Below are 25,898 nucleotides of genomic sequence, written 5' to 3'. Positions count from 1 at the left end.
TGTCTCGCTAATACGAGAAGTGGTCATTGATTAATAATAACATATTAAAATGCTGTACAGGTCAGGAATGGTGGTTGAAAGGTGTTTGAATGTTAGGGCTTTGCTCGCTCGGCTAATTAGATTCCAGGTTTCTACCTACGTCATCACCCATGATGCAAATGGATATCAGTGTGATGTCACAGCTGTGGGAGGGCGTGTGGTTACTACAGCTCTACAGGTGGATGGAAACAGGACAAAAGTGGGGATCGATGGATTTTATAAGAAACCGTGGCGTGTGTGCTGAATGTGGATGTCTGTACAGCATGTATGTGTGTGTGTCTGTGTGTGTATGAGGGCATGCGTGGCGTCTGTGTAGGAATGACTCAGGCTAGATAGGCTGGCCCTTGCTTGCTGCCAGTCAGACACACTGATCACTGTACTGCACACAGTAACACTGAGATAGAGCAATAGCCAATCACGCTGCAGTGATGTCACACACACGGGTTCACGAATACAGTTTTTATACACTGTACAGAGATTTAGAGCGGGAGGAAAAACCACTGGCAGAGTTCCAGGCAGTTTTCCTTCTCCGCCTCGCAAAGTCACCTTGAAGAGAATTTGTGCTTGTGGGTAAAAAAAAAAAAAAAAAAAAAAAAAGAAAGACTACTGGTGGCTCAAGCTTGACCCAATGTCACCAGTTAACAAAATAAAAGCACAGGAAGAAAGAACAACAGTATTTAAGAAGAAACAGAATACTACAGTTGGTCACAGTATCACATCCTGAATTTCAGCTTATGATAAATCATAAAAAAACACCCACTTTTCTCGATTTTTAACACTTTCATGGAACATTATTAATCAGGGACATGTTTTTTCAGGCTTCGGGACACAACTTCCATTTAGTAATGATGGAGAGCTGTTCTATTTTTACTGCTTTTTATATTCCTGAACACATCCCTGAATGAAAACATAACATTAAAGTAACAAAAACATTTCCCCTCCCTCCTCGGTCCCGATCGTCTTCTGGGACCTTGACTGGCTTACATAGCACCTGGCAAATGCGTAGTCACGATTTTCAGTGAGTCTTAATCCATTTCTGTCCATCGTTTTCCTTTTTCAAGTGTCTTTCCTGTTCCCGTGGTATTTACAGTCAGAGGGAAAAACATTCCACGTGGGATTTTTCCCTTTTTTTAGACATGTGGAGGCAGTAGGAGAAGAGGACAGAATCAGGCATCCCACATTATTCAGAGTTTTTTGGCACAGGTTGAGCCTTCTTATGTCCCTTGTCTCTTCCTCCAGTTCCCCAAATTCAAACAGTTATTCCACAACAGGTTTCCTGGCTCATTTTCAAAATGCATTAATCGCCACGTGTACCGTACGTGCACGTAAACAAATATGGAAAGAGACATGGACACGCTGTTCAAGCTCACGATTCAAGTCTTAGTTAGACGACTATGTTAAGATAGAGAGAATGTGGATGTGTTGGCGCTGTTTCCATCTAAACATGGCTTTCTGATTCACTGGCTTGGTATTTATACAGATGTGTCCGCCTATTTGTGTGTATGTTTGTATGAGAGATACAGCAAAAAATTTCCATGATAAACACGCAGCACACCACATTTACCAGTAATGATTCAACAGTCTACGTTTCATGAAATCAGAGTAAAGCACACGTTTACTATTTACAGCTCTGTACAGTGTGTGTGTGTGTGTATGTGTGCATGTGTGTGTGCACTTGTCTGTGTGTGAGTGTGTAGTCTGAATGTAGAAGTGTCACAGGGTTGAGTGGTGAGAGTAGCTGTCTCCACTGGAGGGCAGTGTACGGACCCCAGCGGAGGTGGAGAGAATTGACAAGCAGAAGGAGAAACTGGAGACGGAGCCAAGGCGCTTTAACTGCTGTGCATTGTGGGTATGAGGGCGGGTCCATCACAGCAGTGGTGGAATGATCGGTGGAGTAGAAGTTGTGATCTTCTGGGATGAAGTTCGGCTTTTGAAATTTTTGGATGATAATGGGTGAGGAGTGGAAGTTGACCTTCAAAGTGCAGTCCTTTGCTGAGGTGCTTGGTTGATGAGTCCTGGCTTGCTGTGCTGTTTATGGTGAACCGGTCTGTGTTGGTGAAATTCAGTGGACCTTGACAAACAGCGGTCCTGTTGGTGCTTCATAATGCTCAGCTCCGGTTGAGCTCCGGTGAGGGCTGAGTCGGATCTTGTCGTTGGCTGTGAGAACTGGATTCAGGCAGTACTGGGGTGGACTGGTGCGGATCTGGTCTCTAGTGGACTGAGGACTGTGGTCGGGCAGCGGGGTGAGGTCGGCTAGCCGGGTCCAGTTGGTCATTGGGAACGGAGCGTCGGTTCTGGTCCGGTCGGTTGGTGGCCAGGTACTTCGCTCTCATACTGGAGGTGTACTGAAGAGATGAAGGACAGTGAGGAAAAGGGAAGAGGGAGGTGCAGAGAGTGAAGAGAGGTGGGTGACGGAGGGAAATATGTTGGGAAAGAGAAGAAGGAGAGAATTAGAAGCAGGGGGAAAGATGCAGAAACAGGATAAAAAGAGGAAAACAGCTATGGATTATGATCAAGCCTTATTTAAATGAATGAAGGTGATGTAAAAACAGTCTCACAGTCAAAAAATGTACAGACAGATAGATAGATAGATAGATAGATAGATAGATAGATAGATAGATAGATAGATGACGTGTGTGAGGCTAACAAACACACAGGTACAGCAGAAACACTTTGAGCAGTCATTTGGACAGCCGGGGTTTGATTACAACACTCATTCATTATAAAAAGCTGATCAGGTCTGGATGATGTTATTGTAAATTAGCAGATGTGGTCCATTTTGTCAGTGATTTGTAGTTAGTGCTCTAGTTCTGATGTAGTAGGTTAGCCTGGCATGAGTTAGTGGTCTCTTGTGAGCGGCTAGCTAGTTCCTGTTGGTGGCTCTCTGGGTTCCTCGTCCCTGCAGGCTCTGGTGACAGGTGAGCTCTCTGGCACAGGACGGCGGCCCGGTCGACAGCCCTGCCTAAGAATGGTGCATCGTGGCCGTTTCGGCGGCTGCTACAATTCGAGATTGGAGGTGGGCAACGTGCTCCTGTGGCTGTTTAATGGTGAGGGGTGAGGGGGCACAGAAACAGAGGACACATACACCTCGACAAAAAAATGCACACATAGACACACTGTGGGAACAGGGGGGAGCAGGAACTTTAGAGGTTTTGGGCTTTTTTTTCAGCTTCACTGCAGGGTGTGGAGCAAGGAGTGTATCCTGAAAGGTGTTCAAAAGTAATAATACTAAATTTATTCATTCAATTTTGTTAGTCCACGGTGTTGTAGCCCCAAATGTATACAGTTGATACTGCATGGAACAACATCCACAACTACAGGCCCAGCAGCACATCGTCAAAGCCAGAATAGTCAACCTGTTTGTGGCAAATATTAAAAACAAGGGGTGCAATTCAGACATCTGCAAGACTGGCAGAATTATGTCTGTTGGTATTGAAGAAAAAGCGTGATGTACTGCAGTTTTAAATATTAAAAAGTACCACGAGGTTCTGCCAGTGATGTCTCTGAGCTGGTCATCTGTTGTTACGTGGTCTACACGTTCTCCTCACATGGCACTGACAGCCACAGAGAAACTAACCAGACTTTTCACATCAGAAATAGAGGACAACATTGCGTCTCACGTGACCCAACAATTACACTTATCAAAAGAGACAAGCTTCTCTTTTGATGCAAGTGCAAATCCTACTAACAACAGGCTTCTTTTCAAACGTCCAGATATCCCAGGCTGCCAAAATGACCTTCATAAAGACGATCCATGATCACGGTCTAGTTTGAGCACTGAGTACACTTGCAGTGGTGTAGGGATAGGGGACTACCTTCCAATATCCACACTAGCATGCTATACCGACATCAGACATGAGATAAACGTACATTTATTAACACCATGCTTCCTTCACTTCGTTCTAAAATGATAAAATGCCATCTCTGTGGGTTCTGAAGGTTTGAATATTTCCCAGCTGCACTGTGGGTATTGGAAGATAGTGGAGGGAGAGTGTGTTCTAGAAAGTGTGCACTTACAGAGGGTGGAGGGGACTCCCTGCCAATCAGGGGGGTGTTCTCACACCGAGGATTCTGAAAGTTTGCGTTCTGGCTCCTGCATTATAGAATAAGAGGTTACTGCATGTGGTCACCCTGCCACTGGTGCTCAGGTGTTGAGCTGCTGATCTGTGGTCTGCTCATGATTACGGCTACATGACTCTCTGACAAACGGCCTCAGTAATGATTACAGGTCAGGGACTTAAGCTTGGTGGTACCATAGAGCCAAGGGTGAAACACCTCTGCCTCAGTCCAGCATAATTAACATTCTTCCTCAACAATGCACAGAAGACGAATATTTAGTGCCACAATGGGACACTGGCTCAATAAATAATACTTTTACTGGTGCCTTAAGTATAGATTTCAACTGTTAAAGAAGATTTTTAAACATAAAATACTGTTTAATAAAGCTTCAATTGTCCCTTGTGAGCACAATTTAATAGGAAGCCAGATAAGAGCTATTTCCTTACTGCCTCTTTAACAGAGCAGCTGATCACTGACGTAACTGAGGGGACATGGTTCACCTTACAGTATAAATGGAAAGAGATAAGTAAGGGAGGACACCATAGATCCCACAAGGAAACAGTCCAGTTTTACAACTAGTCAAACATATTTTTACCCAGGTAGCTTGATATAAATAACACACATTAATCACTGTTCAGTATTTAAAGCTCTGTTTCAGTTAAAATAAAATGTAAGGTCTTCATATCTAAAGGACAAATAAGAGGTGTTCCATGTTTTGGACCATTAACTGTAAATATTTAGTTTACTTTACTGCCAAACCATTTTCCACAGTGTAGGTCTGCTGTAAATTACTGAATCTTTTCCGAGGATGATGTCAATCCGGTCATTTGGCAGCTGGTGCTCTTGCTGCCGGCAGCTGACTCTCCTTCTTGAGTGCCAGATTCCAAAAGCACGACAAGGAAAAATATATGCTATAATATAATATATAACTGTTTCATCATGCAATGATAGCTTTGACTTGAAAGCAAATATGTGCAACATTCACTGTAAGGAAGCACTTATCACAGGCAAGTGTCAAGCAGTGCCGTTCTGAACCAAAACTGACTATCTGACCACATGGAAGAGAATAAATCACTCAAAAACTCTATTGTATTCTGTGGAATATAGTCATCTGTATTGTTAACACACAGGATTTGCTAATGGCCCAAAACATGAAAAACCTGGTCCTTATGTGGTCCCAAAAAGTCAAAATGCCACATGAATTTTAAAACAGCGGTGCTGTTTATTTTCTGACTTCTTGCTGCACAGTGAGTTCTTTCCTTAGCAGCAAACACCACACAGCACTTGATAAGCCCACAGCTAAAATAGTAGCAAACAGTGGAGACATGAGATATATATGCGTATTTCTTTTGTTTTGTTTTTGTATTCAGAGCAAGCAGTCCTGTGGCAAACTGTAGCAAGCAGGGTGAAATAACTTGAATTCTCTTTTAATAGAGTTTCTGTGGGCTGAAACAGGCAGGCTGACTGATACAGCTGGCAGCCATTTTTCTTTCAGCATCAGAGGGAAAGCTAGTGGGGGGTTCTAACTCACTGAGTGCTGACAGTGTGTCACAAAGGACATGCGAGCCAAACATAGCAAAAAAAAATAGATATTCTAACTCATCATATCACAGGCAGTGAGCATTGCTATGCTGCTAGTCTGGGTCACGGGGGGCAAGCATCAGCTACCTATGGCAGGCAGTGTATTGATCCTGCTAGCCTCTAGCTAGCGGTGGGTGCTAACTCACATGTATTCAGTGACGGGGGCATTGCTGACAGTGTGGGCTGTAGCGGGCAGGCTAGCTTCGCTACCGTAGCTGGAGCCACAGCTGTAGAGACTGGGCATGTGAACGCGGTACAGGTTATCGTGCACACCGCCCCGAGAGGCGCCCGACTCGTCCTCTCCGTCTTCCTCATCCGTCCTTCAATTGGTCAGGGTAAGGGCAGGGCACGAGAGGGCATGATGGATAGGAGGGGAAAAGGTAGAGGGGAGGGAGATCCGAGAGAGACAACAGAGTGTAAACAAGTGGCTGAAGAGGAGGTTAGGAGAGGGGAAGGAGTACTTGTACTATGTAGTACAAAAGTACTGTGTGGTGCTATCTGACACAAAAGACTGGGTGAGGCCATGCCTTCAGCCCCAAAGCAGCTGAACAAGAAGAAGAGGAACATGGGCAGCAATCATCATCAAACAGGTCCACTACAAGTACAGTACAAGTCTCTAGCATTACTACACAGCCCAGAGTGGACCCATGAAGCTGTTTCTTGTTGCTGTGTGTGGTTATTTATCATTACGCTGTATGACTCTTCAATATTCTCAATGTTCTCTTAATACGTAGAAACATGCAGTCATTTTCTTCATGCAGCCATCACTCCTGATGATTACTGTCCACTTCTAATCGTCCAAACAGAATCAAATTTCAAAAGTCAAGTTTCTTAAAAATACTTCATGCATCACTGAGTGCTCCATGAAACTTAAAGCAAAAACATCAGGAAAAAAGGAGATAATATGGCTGGTTTGGGCAAACCATTTTCAGACATAAAATGGTCAAAAATGTAAAACGGCCAGCAACGCAACAGAATGAGGCATCAAATAAGATATGTGCTGATTTGGAAGTTAGATCTCTGGCTACAGAAATGTACTGGCTTTTACAACATATGGGTCAACCACAAAATACATGTATATCTGCATTATGTAGACCCTATTATTAAGACTATTCATTTTCTTCATTATTGTTTTTGGGAAGTCTACACCAGCTGTCCACATACTAACAAAGTCACATCAAGCTGGTAATGTTTCGAAGAGGGAGGGAGCTGTATGAAGAACGTTTAGCAGGGCCCGATGTTAGGAGAGACAAAAGGCACAAAAGAAGCTACTGCATTGACAGGCCACCAGATGGAGGTGTTTCACTCAGGCAACCAAAAAGGAGCTAAGCTGTGCAGCCCAACAGACAGACTCAGCAGTTGCAGCACAGTCAGCCTTGATAAGCAACCAACCCCGTGAGCAGTTAGTCTTTCTAAATTCAGGGATGTTATGGATTATTGTTTCATAACTGCTGGGCCATACTTTAGCATTGCTGGTAATTCACACCCAACAAACAAGCGTAAAACACCACTATTATGGCGCAGCTATGTTTCATAATTCAAATCATTCATCAGAGTGAAACCTATCACTGCATTTGTAGTCTAAAGCTCTTTACACTGAATTTACCATAAAATGATTTGGTTGTTTGAATGGTTATTTGAATGGGCCGTTTATCGGACCATAGGGTGGTTTAATTTCCTCAGTATCCACCATCATTCGCTGAAGCCCAAAGCATTTCCAAATCAGGACAGGGAAAGAGGAGGAAGGGACGGAACAGAAGGAGGAAGTGGGGCACAGAAAAAAAACAACAACAACAAAAAAAAACAAAACGTGGTGATACACAATCTAACTCAACAATGGTGCTCCAAGTCCACAGTGGAGAAAAGAAAATGAGAGATATGAACAAACATAGAAACAAACAATCAGCCAGACTGACAGTGCTAACGGCAAACAATAAAATAAACAAAACTTGCAGAGGAAAAACTTGATGGATTCAAAGACAGGCAGGAAGACGTAGGATACAACAGCTCAGGAGGCAAATACACTCAAAGAATGACATGCATGGCACCGAGTAGATCCTTTATGAGCCTTTCCACTGTTTTCAGGTCATAAGATGAATTTAGTCAGAAAATTAAGAAGTTAGAACTAGTAAGATGTTAGCTGTTAGTTTACAGGTTAACTAAAGAGACAAATGTGGGAATTTAAAGGCTTGTACGAGTCGTGTGTGTTTGTGAACGAGAGGCTGTGTCTTAGGGCTGAACAAGCAATGTATCACAAAATACCATTACAAGTGAAGCCTTGGGGTGCTACAGAGATGCGCCGGCATTCAAATGAAACTCTCCAGACATTAGGGAGTATGCTTGTTTGGTACTGACCCCAGCAAAAATCACTTCCTTATCATTTTTTTGTGAAAATTAAATGCAATTACCATTCCCACTAAAATCATGACTTGTATTGCAATATCTGTCAAAATAATGATAATATATATATATATTTTTTTGCATTTCGTTCAGCCCTACTGTGTGTGCGTTACCTCTTGCCAGGCCAGGTATGTGGCACACTGCACACAATGGAGGAGAACATCAGGGCAGTGACAAAGGAGAAGAGGACCAGGTAGATGAGACCCTCCACCCCGTCATAACACAGTCCAGTCAATGCCTGAACGTAGTCCTACATGGAGGGAAACAGTAGTCGGTTGTTATGAAAGTCTTGGATTTGAGGACTCTTCTCCTCTAACACAGCACACGTAGTGACTCACCATGTGTAGGCTGCGACAGTCGACCAGAGCAGTCAGCTGGTGAAGACCAACCTCGGTGGAATTCAGCACAGACTGGATTTGTTCGAGACTCCCCTGCACGCACGAAGCAAAGGTTACACATGCATGCTCAAATATAGATATCCACCGTCGTGCACATCCACACACGCACACACCAGATATACACGTGTGTGCCCGCACTTTCGTAACTGCCTCTTTCATCACACTCCCACTAATGCAAATCCGCTCATCCGTGAAAATAAAGACCTACAGATCATTGCACACACAAGCACACAAACCTTGGTGTTCGCATAATCACGTGTTGCTGATCTCAGTAGCTCTGCCACATCATCCTGCATCTCCACCAATGCCTTGTGACTCCCTGACAGCCTCTACAAAACATACAGAGAGACACAAGAGGCACAAACAAACCAGACACACAGAAATACATCTTGTGGTTATGTAACGGCTTTACCGGTTTAAGCAGGTAAATGAAGGAACCAAAGAGAAATGTACTGTAGAAAAAAGCAAAAATCAAAAGAACGAGAGGGGGAAGTTACCTGCTGGAAGGGGTTAATTTGGCCAGAGCTGCACCTCAGGTAGTACTGCAGGATATCTGGAAATGTACCAATAATTACATATGAGCAGAACAAGAATACATACATTTAAAATATATCGTCAAATGAAAAGAAAGGAAAACACTGTATGTAACAAGACCTTCTAAGTCTGTGCGTGTGTGGGTTTGTGGGGACATAACTCTATTTACACTATCACACTGTTGGGACATGCCTTCTTTATGGGAACATTAGTCATGTCCCCATAATGTAAATGATTAAATTTTGAGGTGAAGACTTGGGTTGAGGTTAAGGTAAGATTAGGTTTAGGTTTAGGTAAAGGTTAGGGTTAGGGAAGTAGTAGTTATGGTTAGGGTCCGCTTCCACAAAATGAATGCAAGTCAAAGTGATGTCCTCTGAAGTGATGGAACACAACTGTGTGTGAGTGTTACAGAGGCAACATCTGTGCTCCACAGAGCGGAAACAACTGACAGACAGCAGAACTCATTAGAGTAGTGAAAAGAGGGAAGTGAGGGAGGGAGAGGAAGAAAGGAAGCAATTGAGAGGTAAAGAGGGATATAAAAGGATGAAGAGGGAGAGCAAATCAGATAATGATCCTAAGTGAAAGACCAAAAATGTGCTCTGAATATATAAATATATATATATATTTTTTTTTACATCTGGGACGGGCAGGAGGAAGAGCGAGCGGGGTGTGTGCAGGATTGCTGATGCACTGCAGTCAGCAGAGAGAGAGTAAGAGCTTTTAGATACCAGAGTGTCAGTCAAACACAATCCCCTTGGATGCACACACAAACGCACACACTTGTTTCTTAAAATAGAAGCAACATGTCAGGGTGAGATTCAACTGTCAGGGTGGAAACTTGAGTCTATTCGAGATGTTTCTGTTTATTTGTCAACCTACAGTATCTGTGGAGGAGCAGTCCATTGACCAATCATCTCTTACTCCTTCCTTCTTCGACTTCCCACATTATTATTTATAGCACTAATCACACATTATTAAATTTGTTGTCTTTCTGCATTGCTGGAGAGTCAAAGTCATCCCCAGTTGTCAGAAATCTCAGCAGTTGTGAAATGGGGACGGTTCACAGAAGCCTTGCTTTTTTTCTTTGGGATTGTACCATCTCTTTCAGACTCTAAAAATGTTCAAATAAAACAGTCAGAGAAGGACAAACTGGTCTTTGGTTGAACTGTTCACAATAAATTCCATTATTTAACCTGTGATAAGTGTTTGCATGTAGATACTGCTTTGTTTTTTCAATTCACATGTCTAAAAGGTTTGTGTAACACTGTTTTCTAACAAAAAAACCAACCAAACAAAAAACCTTACAAATTGCTGCTACCAGTTCACCAGTATTTTCTTGTTTGCATACCTTGGTTGATGACAGCGTTTTCCTTGGTTACCCGGGTGACGTAGGTATCGGGGGAAACGCAGAAGTCGCTGGCTGACTGTAAGAGGGTAAGTACACATGACACATCAGGCTACAGTAACATCCACACTGAATACACTTGCTTAAGCAGTGGGGAAAGATTACATCACTGCAGAGAAAGGGAGCTCGGCGATGTTGCCATGGCTACACTTACAGCAGCGACAGCCAGTTCCAGGCCGAGAGACCCCCAGCTGATTATCAGAGTCAAAACCCCCAGCAGACACACTCTGAAGGACAAAAAAAATACATATTTTTAAAGTCAAGACTTAGCTTACAAACATGACATGCATTTCACAGTTTTAACAGACGCAGACTCAGTGCCAGAAAGGATTTGATTCGTCCAATAGGAGCAACTTATGGAGTATGATGTGCAGTAATTTACCCAATCAGAGTGCCTCTGGAGTTGCGTATCAAGCCGAAGAGCACCAGAAGACAAATGAGGACATCAAACAGCAGCAGGCCAAGGTACCCCAACCACCTGTAAATATAATAATTTACCACAGTGTTTCATACAAACGGTGGGTATTCCATGACCAGTGGTGGAATGTAACTAAGTACATTTACTCAAGTGCTGTATTTAAGTGCATTTTTGATGTATTAGTACTTTACTTGAGTATTTCAATTTTCTGCTACTTTATACTTCTACTCCACTACATTTTGGAGGCAAAGGCTGTAATTTTTTCGTATAAAGTAATTTCATATATGAAGCTACCCAGCAGTAATTAATCAAGATTCAAGATTCAAGATTCTTTTTTACGTAATTAAAAAGAGCCCCACCTTTTCCAGCTGCAACATTAAAGTGATGATCACATTAATGCATCAATAAATGTAGTCCAGTAATTGAATATATATTATTCTGAAATGAGCCATTCTGCACTTGTTTGGTACTCTAACTATATTTTGATGCCAATACTTTCATACTTTTTAAAATTTCTTTACTTGATGTGATTTTCATGTGACTTGTGATATTGTACTTTTACACTGTGGTATTGCTACTTTTACGCAAGTGAAAGATCTGAGTACTTCTTCCACCTCTGTCCATGACAAAGTTTTCAACACAGTGCACAGAAACACAGCAGTCACATAGCAAAGGCTGGTAAAATGAATCCTTACACATACACCACGTAGGACATTTCACATATACCAGAGTCACAATCACATCACTAGATCATTTTTGTTAAAGGTTCTTGACTCAACATCACAACCTTATAAAGCAAAAAGTGTCCATTACTTTATTGACTGAGCTTTCTGCTGTTTCAGTATCATACTGTTGCCATGGTTGGTAACAACTTTATGGCCATTTCAATAGCTTTAACGGGTACCCTCCAGTCATTCTGCAAGGAATATTAAAGTAGCAGCAGTGGAATACAGTATCTACTGTAACATAAACACATCATACCATAGCTTTGCTGATTCCTTTTGAAGAGATCAGATTTCAGTTTGATCCAGCAAATCCTTTGGCATCATAAAACTCAAACTACCACTTGGTACCAACCTGTAAAAATCAAAAGCCTCTGTCTTACGGGCCAAGTCCTCCAGGGAAATGTCAGTATTGGACCAGAAGGGAACATCCACCATCAGCCTCACCAGCTCATCCAGCTGTCCCTGCAGCTTTTGGACGATGGACACGTAGTCTGTCTGTTCCTGAAAGGCTGTCTCCAGCTGGACTAAGCTCTCCTCCACTGTCTGGTTTAAGGCTAGGGCACTGTCTGACACCTGGATATTCACAGGAAAGAGACATTAACAAAGGATCTGCCTTTAGACACATATTTTTTAAATTGGATTGTGAGAAACAAATGTAATGATACAGCAGGTAACTCACTAGTTTCTCCACCCCGGATATGGTGCGGTTGGCATGCCGGAGGGAGTATGCCAAACGGCTGGCTCCATCGCTCGACTCCCCATTTCCGTAGAATCCTACAGCAATGCCAGCACTGGGAGGCAGAAAACAGGAAGTGCCAAGTGTTAACACAATGACTAATTCAACCATCAGATGGCAACAAATTAATCAATATGGATGAATAAGTTCAATATTTTCTTCCCTCCTTTTCTCACAGTCACACAACAAAACTGCAGCACAGTTATTAGGTGCAGTACCTTTGTTAACCAGCAACAGGCAGCGCTGAGCTCTAAGTTCTCTGATTTGGTGTCACCCTCGAGCCTCAGGCAAGCGCAGGACTACCAGGAATGATTCACATACACACACATACCGAGTCTACACAATAATTGGGTCACCAGACCGCACATAATATGATCCTTCTGCAGCTCTGCATCCACATTCACACATGACACATGCTACAATATCTGAGGTTCTTTGCTCCAACACCCCTTCCTCCGAACCCTAGTACTCCCTTCACCATGTTCACTCCACAACTGACCCCTCTCCCACCTAACACCACCACCACCACCTCCTCCAAAGAAATCTCCTGTACAGTTTCTACTTCATCTCTTTGCCCACTTCGCCCCTCCCTCCCCATCTCCCTGAAAAGCTTTTGTTGCCCCCTCCTCTCTCTTTGTGTACTGTATGTGTGCATTTGCGCATGTGTGTGTATGACTACACTCTTTGTATTGATGATGTCTCTGTCGGCACACTAACACCAGGCAGATTGTAAAGGGAAATTTATGACCACTGTTAAGGCAATTCATTCTAGCCCATTAGATCTTGAGTAGCCTCGTGTTACAGCGGGTTTATACACACACGGTTTGTGTGTGTGTGTGCGTGTTTCAGAGCTTTATGGTGGACTTTATGTGTACATGTGACATAAAATAACAAATACAGAGAGAGACAGGCTTTACAACGGGAACAGAATAAAAATGAGTACAGATATGGAGGCACATTTGTGTGCTTTATATGTTACTGTAAATATCTCTTTCCCCATGCATCCCAGCATCCTATCATCTTATTCCACCCTCCCTGTCATCTCAAGTTTAACAGTAAATCATCTATCGCCACTCCTGTTTACTCATCCTCTTCTCTCCTAGCAGCCATTCTCTCTCCAGTTCCTCATCCATCCTCCTCTCTGTCCTGCTCTCACTGGTTTCATACCTGCTGCTCCTATCAGCGGATTTCATGACTTCATTAACCAACAGCTTAGGATATGAGACATAACAGACGGTAAGGCAAAAGTTCAAAAGTCAAATAACCGATAGCAACATTGGCCAGCTACGCTCTGATTTAAAAAAAATCCCACACAGAAAAACATGCATGCATTACTACAACATCATTTTTCCTTTGAGAAACAGCAACCTGTTCTGAATGATGCTAACTCGCAGAGATAGACCGCTGCTTTAGTCTCTGCTTCAGACCATTTTCAGATGAAATGAACTGACATCATAATGCTAAAGATGCTTTGCAGTTCCTAATGGGCACACTGAGATGCACTCAGCTGGAGCTCAAATGTTAAATTCAGTCAAAACTGGGTCCATGAGTTCAAGTCCAAATCAAACTGATTCACCTGAATCCAAAATAAATGCATCCAATTAGTGGTACAGCCAAATGGAATGTCTTATTTTATACTTAGTACTTACCCTGTAACCTGAAATACAAACTGCTGTTCCATATAAACAGGTAGCAACATCCAGACACCTTAACCCACTACGGACTACACTGAAAAAATATTTTCAGCAATTCAAGAGTAGGGCAGCATACAAATGATTATTTTTAGGGATGCTCCTATACTGATTTTAATTTGCATGCTGGTGCTTTGATCATTACCGCCATTCCCATGCTGCATTAAAATCCCATACTTGCACCACCAGTAACCACAGGTGTCGCCAAATCAACCAGGACTAAAAATTATAACTTTGACTACTTTATCACTGAAATAATATAATTCAGTGTTCTTTCTTTCAGTCACAACCAGCCACAGAGTCAGTTCTTTGTGCAACAACATCCCTGGACTCATGCCACCTTGAATGAAGCGGCATATAGATGTTAAATATGAGGAAAGGTGAGCACTGGAATCAGATGAGCCTTTGGTATTGGCAGTATTGTGTCCCAAATTATTTTGTCCGTGAGTAATCTCTTTATTATTCCGGCTATAAAATGTCAGAAAATAGAGATGAATAACTAATAGGATCTTAAAATTACAACAGCATAAAACTCAAAGATATTCAATTCATTTCCGAAAACCAGCAAAGGTTGAGATTCTTCGGGATTGACTGAATCAAAGATTTTGATCAACAATCCACTGATCAAATCATGCTTTCAGCACCATACCAACCAATAGTAAACAACCTAAACCAAGATACAGCTGCCATCTAAACACACTGCACCTGCACACAAACAGAGGAAGTTCACATGCGGTTGGTGCTGTGCCAAAAATAAAATATGATGTCATATTAAATTGTGGACAAAGAATCACATGAGCATGCTGGCACACACACACACACACACACACACACACACACACACACATTCAGATCCATATCAAATATTCAATAAGAAATATTATAGCTAATCATAAAATATTAAAACCTGCAAAAAAACACTCTTCAGCACTGAGTCACGCAAACACACACACACTGACACACAGACATAGCTCCCCCTGACTGTATAATTCATTTCTCGTCTCTGCATCAAATCTGCTTCTGTCGCCATGGCAACCTTTCTAGGCCAGGGAGAAGGCCGAACAGAGAGAAATAACAAATAACGGAGGGGGGCTAACAGACGAAAAAAAGGGGAAGAGAGGTAGAAGATGTCAGGAGAGGGGACGCAGACAAGTGTTGAGAGGGTAAATGAGGGGGACTAGTTTGTATGTTTGTGTGTGCATTTGTGTGCCAAGAGGAGCAGAGTCCACACAGCCTCAGTATCTGTGGACGAAATGCACTCTACCCTGCTGCTGGGTCACTTGGGTGAAAGATCTGAGTGTACACACAGCCTTCAGAGTCAGGCAAACACACACAGCGGAGTGTAACCACCTGGCTGGCTCCCAGTTACACCACATGGGCTTCCTTGCTTAAACAAGACCGAGTGGACTGAATGTAGATAGAGTCACAGACATAATGTACGGTATTGTAATTATGGCTGCTGTTGTGTGAAAACCTTGCAATACATTTTGACGTTATCAATTAGTTTTTAATGGGTTCCCTCAGACTGCCCTCCCACTGCTTCTGTTTATCATCCTCCTTTATTACTAAATTAAAATTTAATGATTTCACACCATAACTGCAATACACAGTTTACAATATGTCAGGCACAATAGTTGTGTTGACATTAAAAAATGCTGGCAAGTTTTAAGCTAATTTCTGCAAAAAAAAAAAAAAAACATGAATCAGTGTGTTTACATATAGGACATGACAAAACTGCACAATTAATTAAGCTCCAGTAACTCTGATATAGCATGGCATTTCATTGCTGTTGCTGTCATAATCCACCTTTACGATGCAGTCTTTTTATCAGCTGCTATGGTGATAAGAGACAGGGGTGATGTGCAACAATGGAGCCTGTCTGGACTCAGTGTGTAACAGTGAAATGAATTCTTTGTCTGCAGTAGAAGAAGCAGAAGCAGGTACCATGAAATCAACGTTGCTTCCATCAGCCTTTATTGCATCGTCTCTTTTTCAACATGCCAGTTTTTCAACCACAGCCAATTGCAATTGTTTTTTTGGTTTTGTTTTTGCATTTCTGGCATTTCACCACTGTTTTTTATGTGCACATTTAAATTGTGAATAAAAACAGGTAGAAGAAAACATAGCCATGAGTTTAAGGACATTAACAGTACTATGAGGGCACATTATTTTAAATATAGGTAACTAAGTGACTCAAACTACATCCACACTAAAATGTTTTTATATTAAAATTGCAACAACAAGGTCAGCAAAATCTGTAATTTGTTAGAATTGGGCTAACCTCTGGTTGTCAAGGCTCATAGATATATACAGGTTCATGCCCTTTGATTTCTTGTGGAAAAAGGTCATGTGACATGATGAGTGTTTGCATCATAATTTCCAAAGGTCTCTGTGTGCACCCATCCAGTTTTTTAAACAACAAATTCCAAAATTATTTGTTTTAGGGGTTCTAAAAAGCCAGAGTAGTGTGGAAACCCTAAAAAAATACCCATGTGCATGTGAACTAGGCATTAGTGATATGGTCTATACAACACCTTTTACAGAGTCAGCAAATTGGAGTCAGTGCTTCTCTATGAATCTCTAGAGAAAAGCAACAGTCTCCACTTAAGGCTACAGGGCCTTTCCTTTAATAGCATTTAATGATTACACCTTTACTAACTCAAGCATTCTAAATAAAACAAATCTTTTCCCCTCCAACCAAAGAGGAGACAGGGTTTAAACATTCAAATACGCACATTTTTATTATAAATGTACACATGTGTTACTCTTAAGCGGATAACCTCTCACCTGCAGACGAGCGTGGCAATGATGACGCACCAGGCGGTGCAGCAGCAGTCTGCGCTGGGCTGCTGGGAGTGCGAATGGGAGTGCGAGGAGTCGTCACTCTTGCGTCGCCGGCAGCAAAGCCAGAATGAGTAGAAGAGGAGGAAGAGGAGGTCCAGGCCCAGACACAGCAACGCCACAGAACCAAGCAGTAGAACAGACTGTCAAGAAGAGGGACAGAGGAAAAAATAGAATCAGTGGAAACAAGAAGTTTATGATTTAATAACACAGTTTATTTTCAACTATTTCTGTCCAACCTTGAGCTTGATTCATTCAGCACACATGTATGGTGTTTGAGAGTTGTCCATATCACAGGGAAGGGGACAATTTAGGAAATGAGTAAAACATGCAGGAAGCAAACAAGCTGATATGAGCAGAAGGCAGATACACAGACAGACCACATGATTTAGTTTTCCTGTGTCGACAGACACATGCAGATACTCAAACTGTGTTCCTTTCTCCAACTATCTGAGACCAGAAAGTAGTGCCTATCAAATGGGTGTTTGATAGATACCATGAAAAGCACATTTGCACACCATCAAACACGCACACCTCCATGGAGTGAGCGGAAGCGATGCTGCTGGGGAGCTGTGTGCGCTAGAGACCTACCACACAGATCACACACCCTCTAAAAGCTTTGAAGTGTAAAAGAAGGAAGGGGTGGTGGGGGCAGACAGAAGGAGTGGGGGGTACATTTGGAGCAAAAAAAAGAGACAGGCTGGAGAGACAGAAAAGGAAGAAGATGTGAAAGAAGATGACTAATCTAAACACTCAAAAAAGAGAGACGGATAAAGACAGAGATGAGGGCTGTTACAGCAATTTGCCTGGAACTGAATCTTTTTTTATCACATGCACGCACACACACTGCAATGTTTTTCTTTTCCCTCTGGGAGTGTCTGGAAAAGTCATTGTACTGCAAGACCGTGGAGAGACAAAGGCACGTTTCTGGAAAACCAAAATCTCCACCTGCAAGACTCCTAATGATAGACAAAGGAATTCTGCCACAGCTCTGCTCGGCCATAAACAGCAACAGCGTGATTCTGGGGACTCCTCCACGGATGTTAACAAAATCTGCCTCTACCTCTAAGATCCTCACAGACTTCCTGGCTTCCCAGGCTTCCAAACTGGTGGTGACCTCGAGTTTTCCTCGCTGCAAGCCAGCAATTTCCTCACCCTGCAGCGATTTATGCACCTCTGCTGTAAATATGCACGTGTATTGTAGCTTGTATGTGCCAAAACTTGCATCATATTCAAAACTGCATTACATATGATGTTTTTTGTTTCTTAAAATATATCAGGGTTACGACCTTGGCAACATAAAGCATAAGATTCTGGGGCAACAATTCCCAACATGGAGGTCGGGACCAAAATTTGTTTTTGTGAATCACTGACTTGAAATTTTATGAACTAAACAAGGAAATTAAACAGAGCTGAAATAGTTACAATCAAGACATATACAACAATATATGATAAATGTTATGTAAGTACATTTTGTGCCTTCAAAGGAACAAATCTCTTTTCACACTGAGAAACAATGCAGAATTATTGTGGGAATGGTAGTTTTATATTTCATTTTCACTGAAAAGATATAAAGATGATGATGATGATTTGATTTTTGCTGGGGTCTGTATCAAACATGCATGTCCCCTTAAATCTGGAGAAAATTAGTTGTAGTCTAGGGGTATCTCTGCACCACTATGCTTCATTTGCAATGCTATGTTGTGACACATTTTACCTCCTTGCAAGAAAACATTATTCCATATTGAGGGGTCACAAGACAAAAAACTACTACTCCAGAGTTGACAATTGATGTACACAGTGATGCCTTCAGCTAAATGCTTACTGCAACATGCTCAGAATGACAACACTTACATGATGATGTTTAGCAGGCACAATGTTTACCACATTCACCTTTGTAGTTTAGCGTGTAAGCATGCTAACATTTCAATGTTTTACATAAGCACATTTTAAACTAATGGGAATGTCATTAGTTGTGCAGGTCATCTAGCATTGACGTGAAGATGAAAACAAGAAAAAAGATCACCAAAGTTACTACACTTCATCCTATCCAAACATGAATGTTTGGAAAACAATTCCTGTTAATCGATCTTATAGTTGTTGAGGTATGGCAGACTGAAGTGGTGGACAGACCCAGCAACTGACCCACGCTGCCGGCCCAAGACATTTGCTGGCCATGGCTAAAACACAAACACTGATATCTCCCAGAATGTTTAATTGTTCATGCAGAATGTGATCTGTTGCTTATCTGGACGATGTCTTCTCATCCCTGTGGCCTGATATGACATGCTGCTTTTCTAGGAAATTCTTCGAAAACATCAAAGAAATAAGTGTTCAGATGAACCGGTCACACTAGAGCCAGCTGATATGCTGTCACCAGCTTGTTTTCGAAGGCACAAATCTCTTTTCACACTGAGAAACAATGCAGCCTTATATGGTCCGCATTTCCATGTTAAGTGATGATGTATAACCAGGCCAGCAAAGGGCACCGTATCAAATCTGGAGGGCTGCAGCCAATCTGGCCAGGACAGTGGGTCACTAGAACACTACGCTGGATAGGATACAATATGAAATATAACAGGATGTGGCCTGCAGTGGTGTAATGCGTCATCTGAAGGGAGAGAAGAGGGCTAATTTTTAAATAGCAGTCCAAACCACAAATCTCAGTCCCTGCTGAGGCATCAGTGTTCTTCCATTATATGAGGTCTTTAAGCCTACAGCTAGGAGATGTGAATTACAAGCGTAACAATTAACTTAAAATATTCACACTAGAGTGACTGTGGCTCTATCCCATTACAACCTGGAGTTACAAGTTGGATAGTAATCAGAAAGGAATAGTGCATTATTACATTCTTTCTCAGTTGGAAAAACAAGGCAGAGTGAGAGGAAATCAGTTGATTGCTTTTTCCCAGACTGCTTTTCTCGAACAGGTTAAGACGATGAGCGGAGAATGTGAGGAGAGGATCCTGATGGGAGAGGAGGGGGAGATAAGCTCTGTAGATTGCTGGTCTCTGGTATTATCCTCTGCTATTATCTGCAGGCTTAGTGCTAAGGGCGTTATGCTATAGTAAAGGCGTACTGTGCTCCACTAATGTATTGTTTGATCTCTTGTGCCTTTAGCATTAACATTGGGGCTTAAACTATATAGTGTAAGATCCATTAAGCTTTGCAGAATGAGAATGAAACCTCACACTATATAATGATGGATTTTTTCGTGACATCCATCCATCATAAATCATGCTACAGGGGTAATAGGATGACACAGATACAGTGATATGGAGGAAAGTGATGTGAATTATAAAATGAATCTTATCAATTGAAAACTAGCTGGCAACTACTTTGATAATCATCTGTCTTTTCAGTTATTTATCAAGCATTTTTGTTCAGATATGATATTAAACTTAATGTCATTGGGTTTTGTAGCCTTGGTCAGATATCCTTTAGCTTGAAGGACTCAGACTTTGGAAAATTAAAAATGGCCTTATTTTTTCTTTTTTCTGAATTTCTTGGGGAAATAATGAGCAGATTCATCAATTAAATGTATGGTATGTTAAATATGTTAGTTGCAGCCCTATAGAACAGCTGTTATTCCATTGATCGAAACCTTTTCTCTTTCTGTATTCAAGTAAATGCTCATCAAAATTTCAAAAAAACCCAGAGTGATGTCTTCAAACTACTTGTTTTCTATCGGCTACCACTCCAAAGCTTGGAAGTACACAAGTTGTGAGATAAAACAGAGACAAGCAGGGAATGCTTACATTTGACAAGCTGATCGTCTGGCTTTTTTGCTTGACAAATGATTAACGATTAACTGACACTTAATAATTGCCTATCAACTAATCATGTGCAGATAAGCAACAACTGATCCAGGACTGCTGATGTCTGGTATATTGTCTTCATGTTATAATGTGACTCAGGACCAGGTACTCTGCAGCCACTTCACTCTCTGGCCGCTAGATTAACTGTTGGTCTGACAAACCATCAGAGCAGATTAAGCCTGGATCAATTAGCTACTAATAAGCATGGTGAGCTTGGCTGTGCATGTGTGTGTGTGTGCCCATCTACACTAGTGGAGATCAGCTTGCAGGCTGGAGGAGGGGCTAAATGTTAAACGCCTAGGCACAGTGATCTACTTTCAATCTGTCCATTTAAGCGTGTGTATGTGCACGCCTGTGAATGTGTGTGTGTGTAAGTTTGAGCTGACAGGATCAATCACTTCCACTTCAGTGAGTTGTCCTTGCACTCTCCCTGCCTGTGTGTAGCCTTGCCTACTATCCTCTCGACTTCTTTCCTGAGGCGCTGACTAACCTCAAGTTCATTCTGCTAATATTCACCTGTACTACTGGTCAAAGGGTAAACCACAACACTCAAGGCAAAATCCGTACTCAGACAAAGGCCTTTATGTTTTAGTCCTTAAACACAAAAAAGATTCAAGAGTGGCACCTTTTGTCTTTGATCCACTGTGATCCTTTTCAAAACGCTATGAGATAATGTCTTCCACTGTGCAAACCGTAGCAAACTATTCAAAATACCAATCACAGTTTTACTTTCCACAGCTGGGAATATACCGTATGTGTGTGTTATTACAGGTCACATGATTCCTCTGTAATGTTCTGCAGCTGTTAAACGGTGGCTGGTAGCTGACTCTGCGATTCTACCATAATACAAACAAAAGAATGCACCAACACGCACACACACATGTGCACAGACGGACACACAAGCTACTCCAATGCCTTGCAGAACCTCAGGATGAGAGCTCCAATTTCAGCTCCTCAGGAAAAAAAAACAGCACAGACTTCTTGCAGAAAGCCACGGAGTCAGCATCACCAATGAAGGCAGGGACATCAGAGACCAACTGCTCTTGTGAATGAATGCTGAACAGTGTTATTTATCTAGTTTAAGAGAAAAATGTGCATAGGAGAGAACAAGAACATGAGTGAGTGAATGAGTGAACGAGTGAGAGGCATTGTGTGAGAAGAAAGTTTCGAGCAGCTTCAGCGCTCCAGAGCTGAATACAAATGAACCTGTGCCAAATCACATCAGAAAGAAAAACACTACACAGAAGAATCTCTCTCTATTGTGCGGGAGTGTGTGTGTGAGTGTGTGTTGTGTTGTGGTGACGGACTGAGTGTTCCAAAGGACACTGTGTAGGGCCTTGTTTGTGTGTGTGTGTGTGTTTCTCAGCTGGATGAGTGGATGCATGAAAGCCTTTGAGACAGATATACTGAGCCAATCTAAAGACGGGCTTCAGTGAAAGAGTGAAAGAGAGCATTCTTTCACAACAGACTACAGCCCTCCCCTTCCCACTCTTTCTCCCCTCCTCACTCCCTCCCTCCTCACTCCCTCCCTCCCCCAATCCAATTCAACCTCCTTCTTCTTGTTCTTCTCACCCTCTATCCCTCCCTCTCTCTCCTCCCGTCTAGCCAGAATTAATGATTTCACCCTGAATAGAACCCCTATATTCACTCACTCACACTCACACACACACACACACAACCCCTGAGGGAGATCTGTGACCTCACCTCAACAAACAAGACTAAGTGCTAAATACGCACTGACACAGAAAGTGAATATGCTACATGTGACATATGCTATATACATACAGCATAATATGCACAACTACTGTAAGTGCACATAACGTACAAACAAACATATGATACACACCATACATACCGTACACAATGCTCAGTGACATAGAAACAGCCCCGTCTGCTAAAATATGTCAGGATGTAATTAGTCTAAAAAGGGGGTCCTTAAAATTCCAGTGGTCACACACATTGACACACACACACACACACACAAAGGCCCTTAGTTAAACATTGAATAGCTCGCAGGAAGTGGCTATTTGGCAATTTAGAAGCACCTCCCATGGCTCATCGAGCCTTCTCTCTTCCCTCTCGCCTCCAATCAGTCTCTTTTTATCTTACTCACTCCTCCTCCTCCTCCTCTCTGCCTGCTTCTCCCTCCAGTTCCCATCTCCCTCCCTTGTTCATGGCTGTGGGTGCCTTCCCACGCTCAGCTCTTGAACTTGCACGCCCTCCCTCCTCTCCCCAAACATGTCAGCAAACTACATTGAAGGGCGACTGCAGCGCATGAAATGTGGGATTCTAAATGACGTGTCTCTTGGCTTTATGTGCGTTCGCAGGGCTGTGTTTTCTGGCAGAGACCTGAAAGTCACCTTGTTTGAGGATTCAAATGAAATGCACCAAAAAAGGGGCGGAGCCCCGCTTTGAGATCAAGCTCCTCTCTAAGGCAGCGCTGCCAACTCAGACAGTGTTTCATCACAGAACAATTGCAATTAGCTTTATGTTTTTAACTAATCCTGATCCCTGCCTGCTTATTTTTTGTTAATCAATTACGTGTTAATCCAATAAAATATCATAAACTAGTGAAAAATGTCTATCATAAGTTCAAAAAAAACAGATAGTGTTCTCAAATTCCTAGTTTTATGCAACCAAAAGCCTGGCCATTTTGGCTTTATAGATTACTAAATTAATTTTCAGTCTACTATCAAAATAACTGGCAATCATTTTCTGTCCATTGACTAAACCAATGGTTCCCACGCTTTTCGTCTTGTGACCTCTGGAGAGCCGGACAAGCAATGTCTACTCACAACTCCTTATCACAGATTTGTTATGTCTAGGAGGTGTTGCAGTATATTCACAGACATGATTTCTTCTCAGGTGTCTCATTTTAATCATTTGTAGAATCCTAAGAGGTAAGACTCTTTTGTGTAGCAGATTTTTTTTTGTCTTTTTTGTTCCCATCTTGCCACTAATCTTGCAATTCGTCAGATTTATGCTGCAGCCATTATGGGTCCTGACCCTCAGCTGGGACCCACGGGACTAATTGACTTATAGTTTCTGCACCACGTTTATCCATAACAATGATGGAGCAGGTAGGGGATCAGTCTCTTGATTCAAGGACATTTCTCTCTCTCTCACACACACATACACATAAAGAATTGATCGGTGCAGGGAGGGATTCCACAACTCTGTGGTTGCAGGACAGCCTCAGTCACCACTTGGCCACTCTGCTGTGAAATTACAGTGTGGGCAGGTGTCAGGAGGTGGGATGATAAGATGATGCTGCATGATGATGGGGATGATGAATTCTGAGTGGGAGGTTATTATTCCCCCGTACTTGTCTTACCTTCTGGTACTCAGAGTCCTCCGGCCTGAAGTCACTGCTCACAAGCTGGAATTCCATGTTGAAATGGGGCAACCGGTGGAGCAGATTCACCCACCAAGGCGGAGAGTAGTTCACAACGGCCGCCATCCTGTTCCAGCTGCCTGCTGGCTGTCACTTCACTCTCTAAGCTGATTCCTCACACGGACACTGCAGGGAAATTCACGAATGTTGTGAGTTAACAGGGCACAGAAACGACTTTGTGCACAATTCAGGACAGGCAGAGCTAGAAAGCAGCTTGCATCCATGTCATTTCACCAAAGATATGAAGCAAGATGAAGGTTCAGCATCCACAGTTCTTGCTGCTAACGCAGCTTGCAATTAAAACTACGAAACCTGCTTCTTCCAACTGGAGTAATTAGTGATGACTAGCATTATTATGAGGCCAGTGTGATGAGTTATCAGTGATTAGTCACCAGCAGGGGTGAGATAAACATGCCAATCATCACCAGCATGCCAAAATACACCACACACTCTTCTGTCATTTGTTAGGATACGCTAGTTTTATTGTGTCCTATAAATTTCACACTGTAATTACCATTTTAATCAATTTACACAGATTGAAAAGATTGTATTTGTGAAACACAGGAGTATCTCCTCACCATGGACGGGCAGCCCTGTCTTTTGCACGTCTTTACCTACCTATGACACACCTGTACATGTCGCGGTCTGTGGTTAAAAAGGCTAAAACACTGCAATATGACATATTTCTTAATTTCAGCTTTATCTAAAACGCTGTTTAACTGGCAGTCCATCGTAATTGATTTGATAAATATGATCATTTTGTGTGTTTTCCTTTACAGTTGATGTTGTACTGTGGGCTTGTAATACGCAATGCAACGATAACTGCGGACAACATATTAACGTAGTGTCATGAAACATCTCACCTGTCAATGTCATTCCCACCCGAATCACAAATGAAATATTGATGTATCTTGGAGGGAATGATTAAATTTTAAGCAAAAATTAAACCTATGAGGTTACGCTGCGTATTAAAGTACATGAATTTTGGCACAATAGCATGGCTGAGAGCTACCTCGCATCACCCAATTTACGCCCAAGCGGTAACACACAGGCTTCGTAAAATAAAATGTGTTGGGGAGGGTGAAATGGCCGTTATATCAAACCCCCCTACACAGCTACGACGCTTTCTATCACACTGACTTCACTGTACCAACACATGTAGGTCAACCCGGTCGAGGGTATCCTCTTATATTCCAGCCGCAAGCCGTATGTATTCTTATACGTTGAGTCAATAAATGTTAGCAAAACCCGGATTAGCTAGCATTAACGCGCTTTGTCCGTTAAAACTACCGCAGTCTCACCGAGTCGTCAAGGCAACGCGGGGGAAAAAAGGCAAGAATTCGCTTCGGGGCTTCGTGTCTGTGGACGTCAAAGCTTCTGTGTTGGGGGAGAGGGACCGTGTTACAACCTACCTACTCAAGCCAAGGCGGATGCAGACTCTCGTTTAGTGTAGTCTTGGGAGTCCAGGCCGGCGTATATTTCACCTATTGTCTTCCCGGATCCGGTGGTGGATTTGAACACCACAGCCGTGCGCTGCTGCATCAACGCGGCCGTACCGAGCTAGCTGCAACGACCGAGTCGGCTGCAGTCCCAACCGCATTGAAGATGACGGAATGACGGTCACATTTCACACTGCGTTCACCGAGGCGCCTTGTTGTTCTGACTACTTTCCCCGACAGCAACAATGCTGAGGCAGATTAAGGGTTAAAGTCGTTGACCCGCAACCCAGTATCTATCTATTTTTTTTTCACAGTTTGACGATGCCGCCGTTTTCTTTCTTCTAAATCATAACGGTTTGTGCTCCTCGCCGCTGTTCCCACGATGACCGTCGGTTCAGTGCATTTAGCGCTGCGGCTCTT

At 42.5% G+C, this 25,898-nt stretch overlaps 1 protein-coding gene across 2 annotated transcripts; it reads right to left on the bottom strand.

The window, feature by feature from the left end:
• Positions 1-653: 653 nt before the first annotated feature.
• ttyh3b (tweety family member 3b) lies at positions 654-25,898 on the bottom strand. Of its 2 annotated transcripts, XM_041934333.1 has the most exons (15): positions 25,452-25,898; positions 23,980-24,165; positions 16,774-16,970; positions 12,239-12,350; positions 11,912-12,132; positions 10,799-10,894; positions 10,571-10,643; positions 10,360-10,435; positions 8,975-9,030; positions 8,714-8,806; positions 8,418-8,510; positions 8,193-8,329; positions 5,826-5,999; positions 4,057-4,132; positions 654-2,384 (listed from the first exon to the last, which is right to left on the bottom strand). In XM_041934333.1, the coding sequence occupies exons 2-15, from the start codon at positions 24,103-24,105 to the stop codon at positions 2,250-2,252; spliced, it is 1,665 nt and encodes a 554-aa protein (XP_041790267.1). In that variant the 5' UTR covers positions 24,106-24,165; positions 25,452-25,898; the 3' UTR covers positions 654-2,249. The 2 variants fall into 2 exon arrangements, with proteins under 2 accessions (XP_041790267.1, XP_041790268.1); XM_041934334.1 differs by lacking the exon at positions 5,826-5,999.

The sequence above is a fragment of the Chelmon rostratus genome, chromosome 3, assembly GCF_017976325.1.
Source record: "Chelmon rostratus isolate fCheRos1 chromosome 3, fCheRos1.pri, whole genome shotgun sequence".
NCBI classification, from domain to species: Eukaryota; Metazoa; Chordata; class Actinopteri; order Chaetodontiformes; family Chaetodontidae; genus Chelmon; species Chelmon rostratus.
The sequence above is the reverse complement of the archived record's forward strand: the minus strand, read 5'-3'. Positions and strand labels throughout refer to the sequence as shown.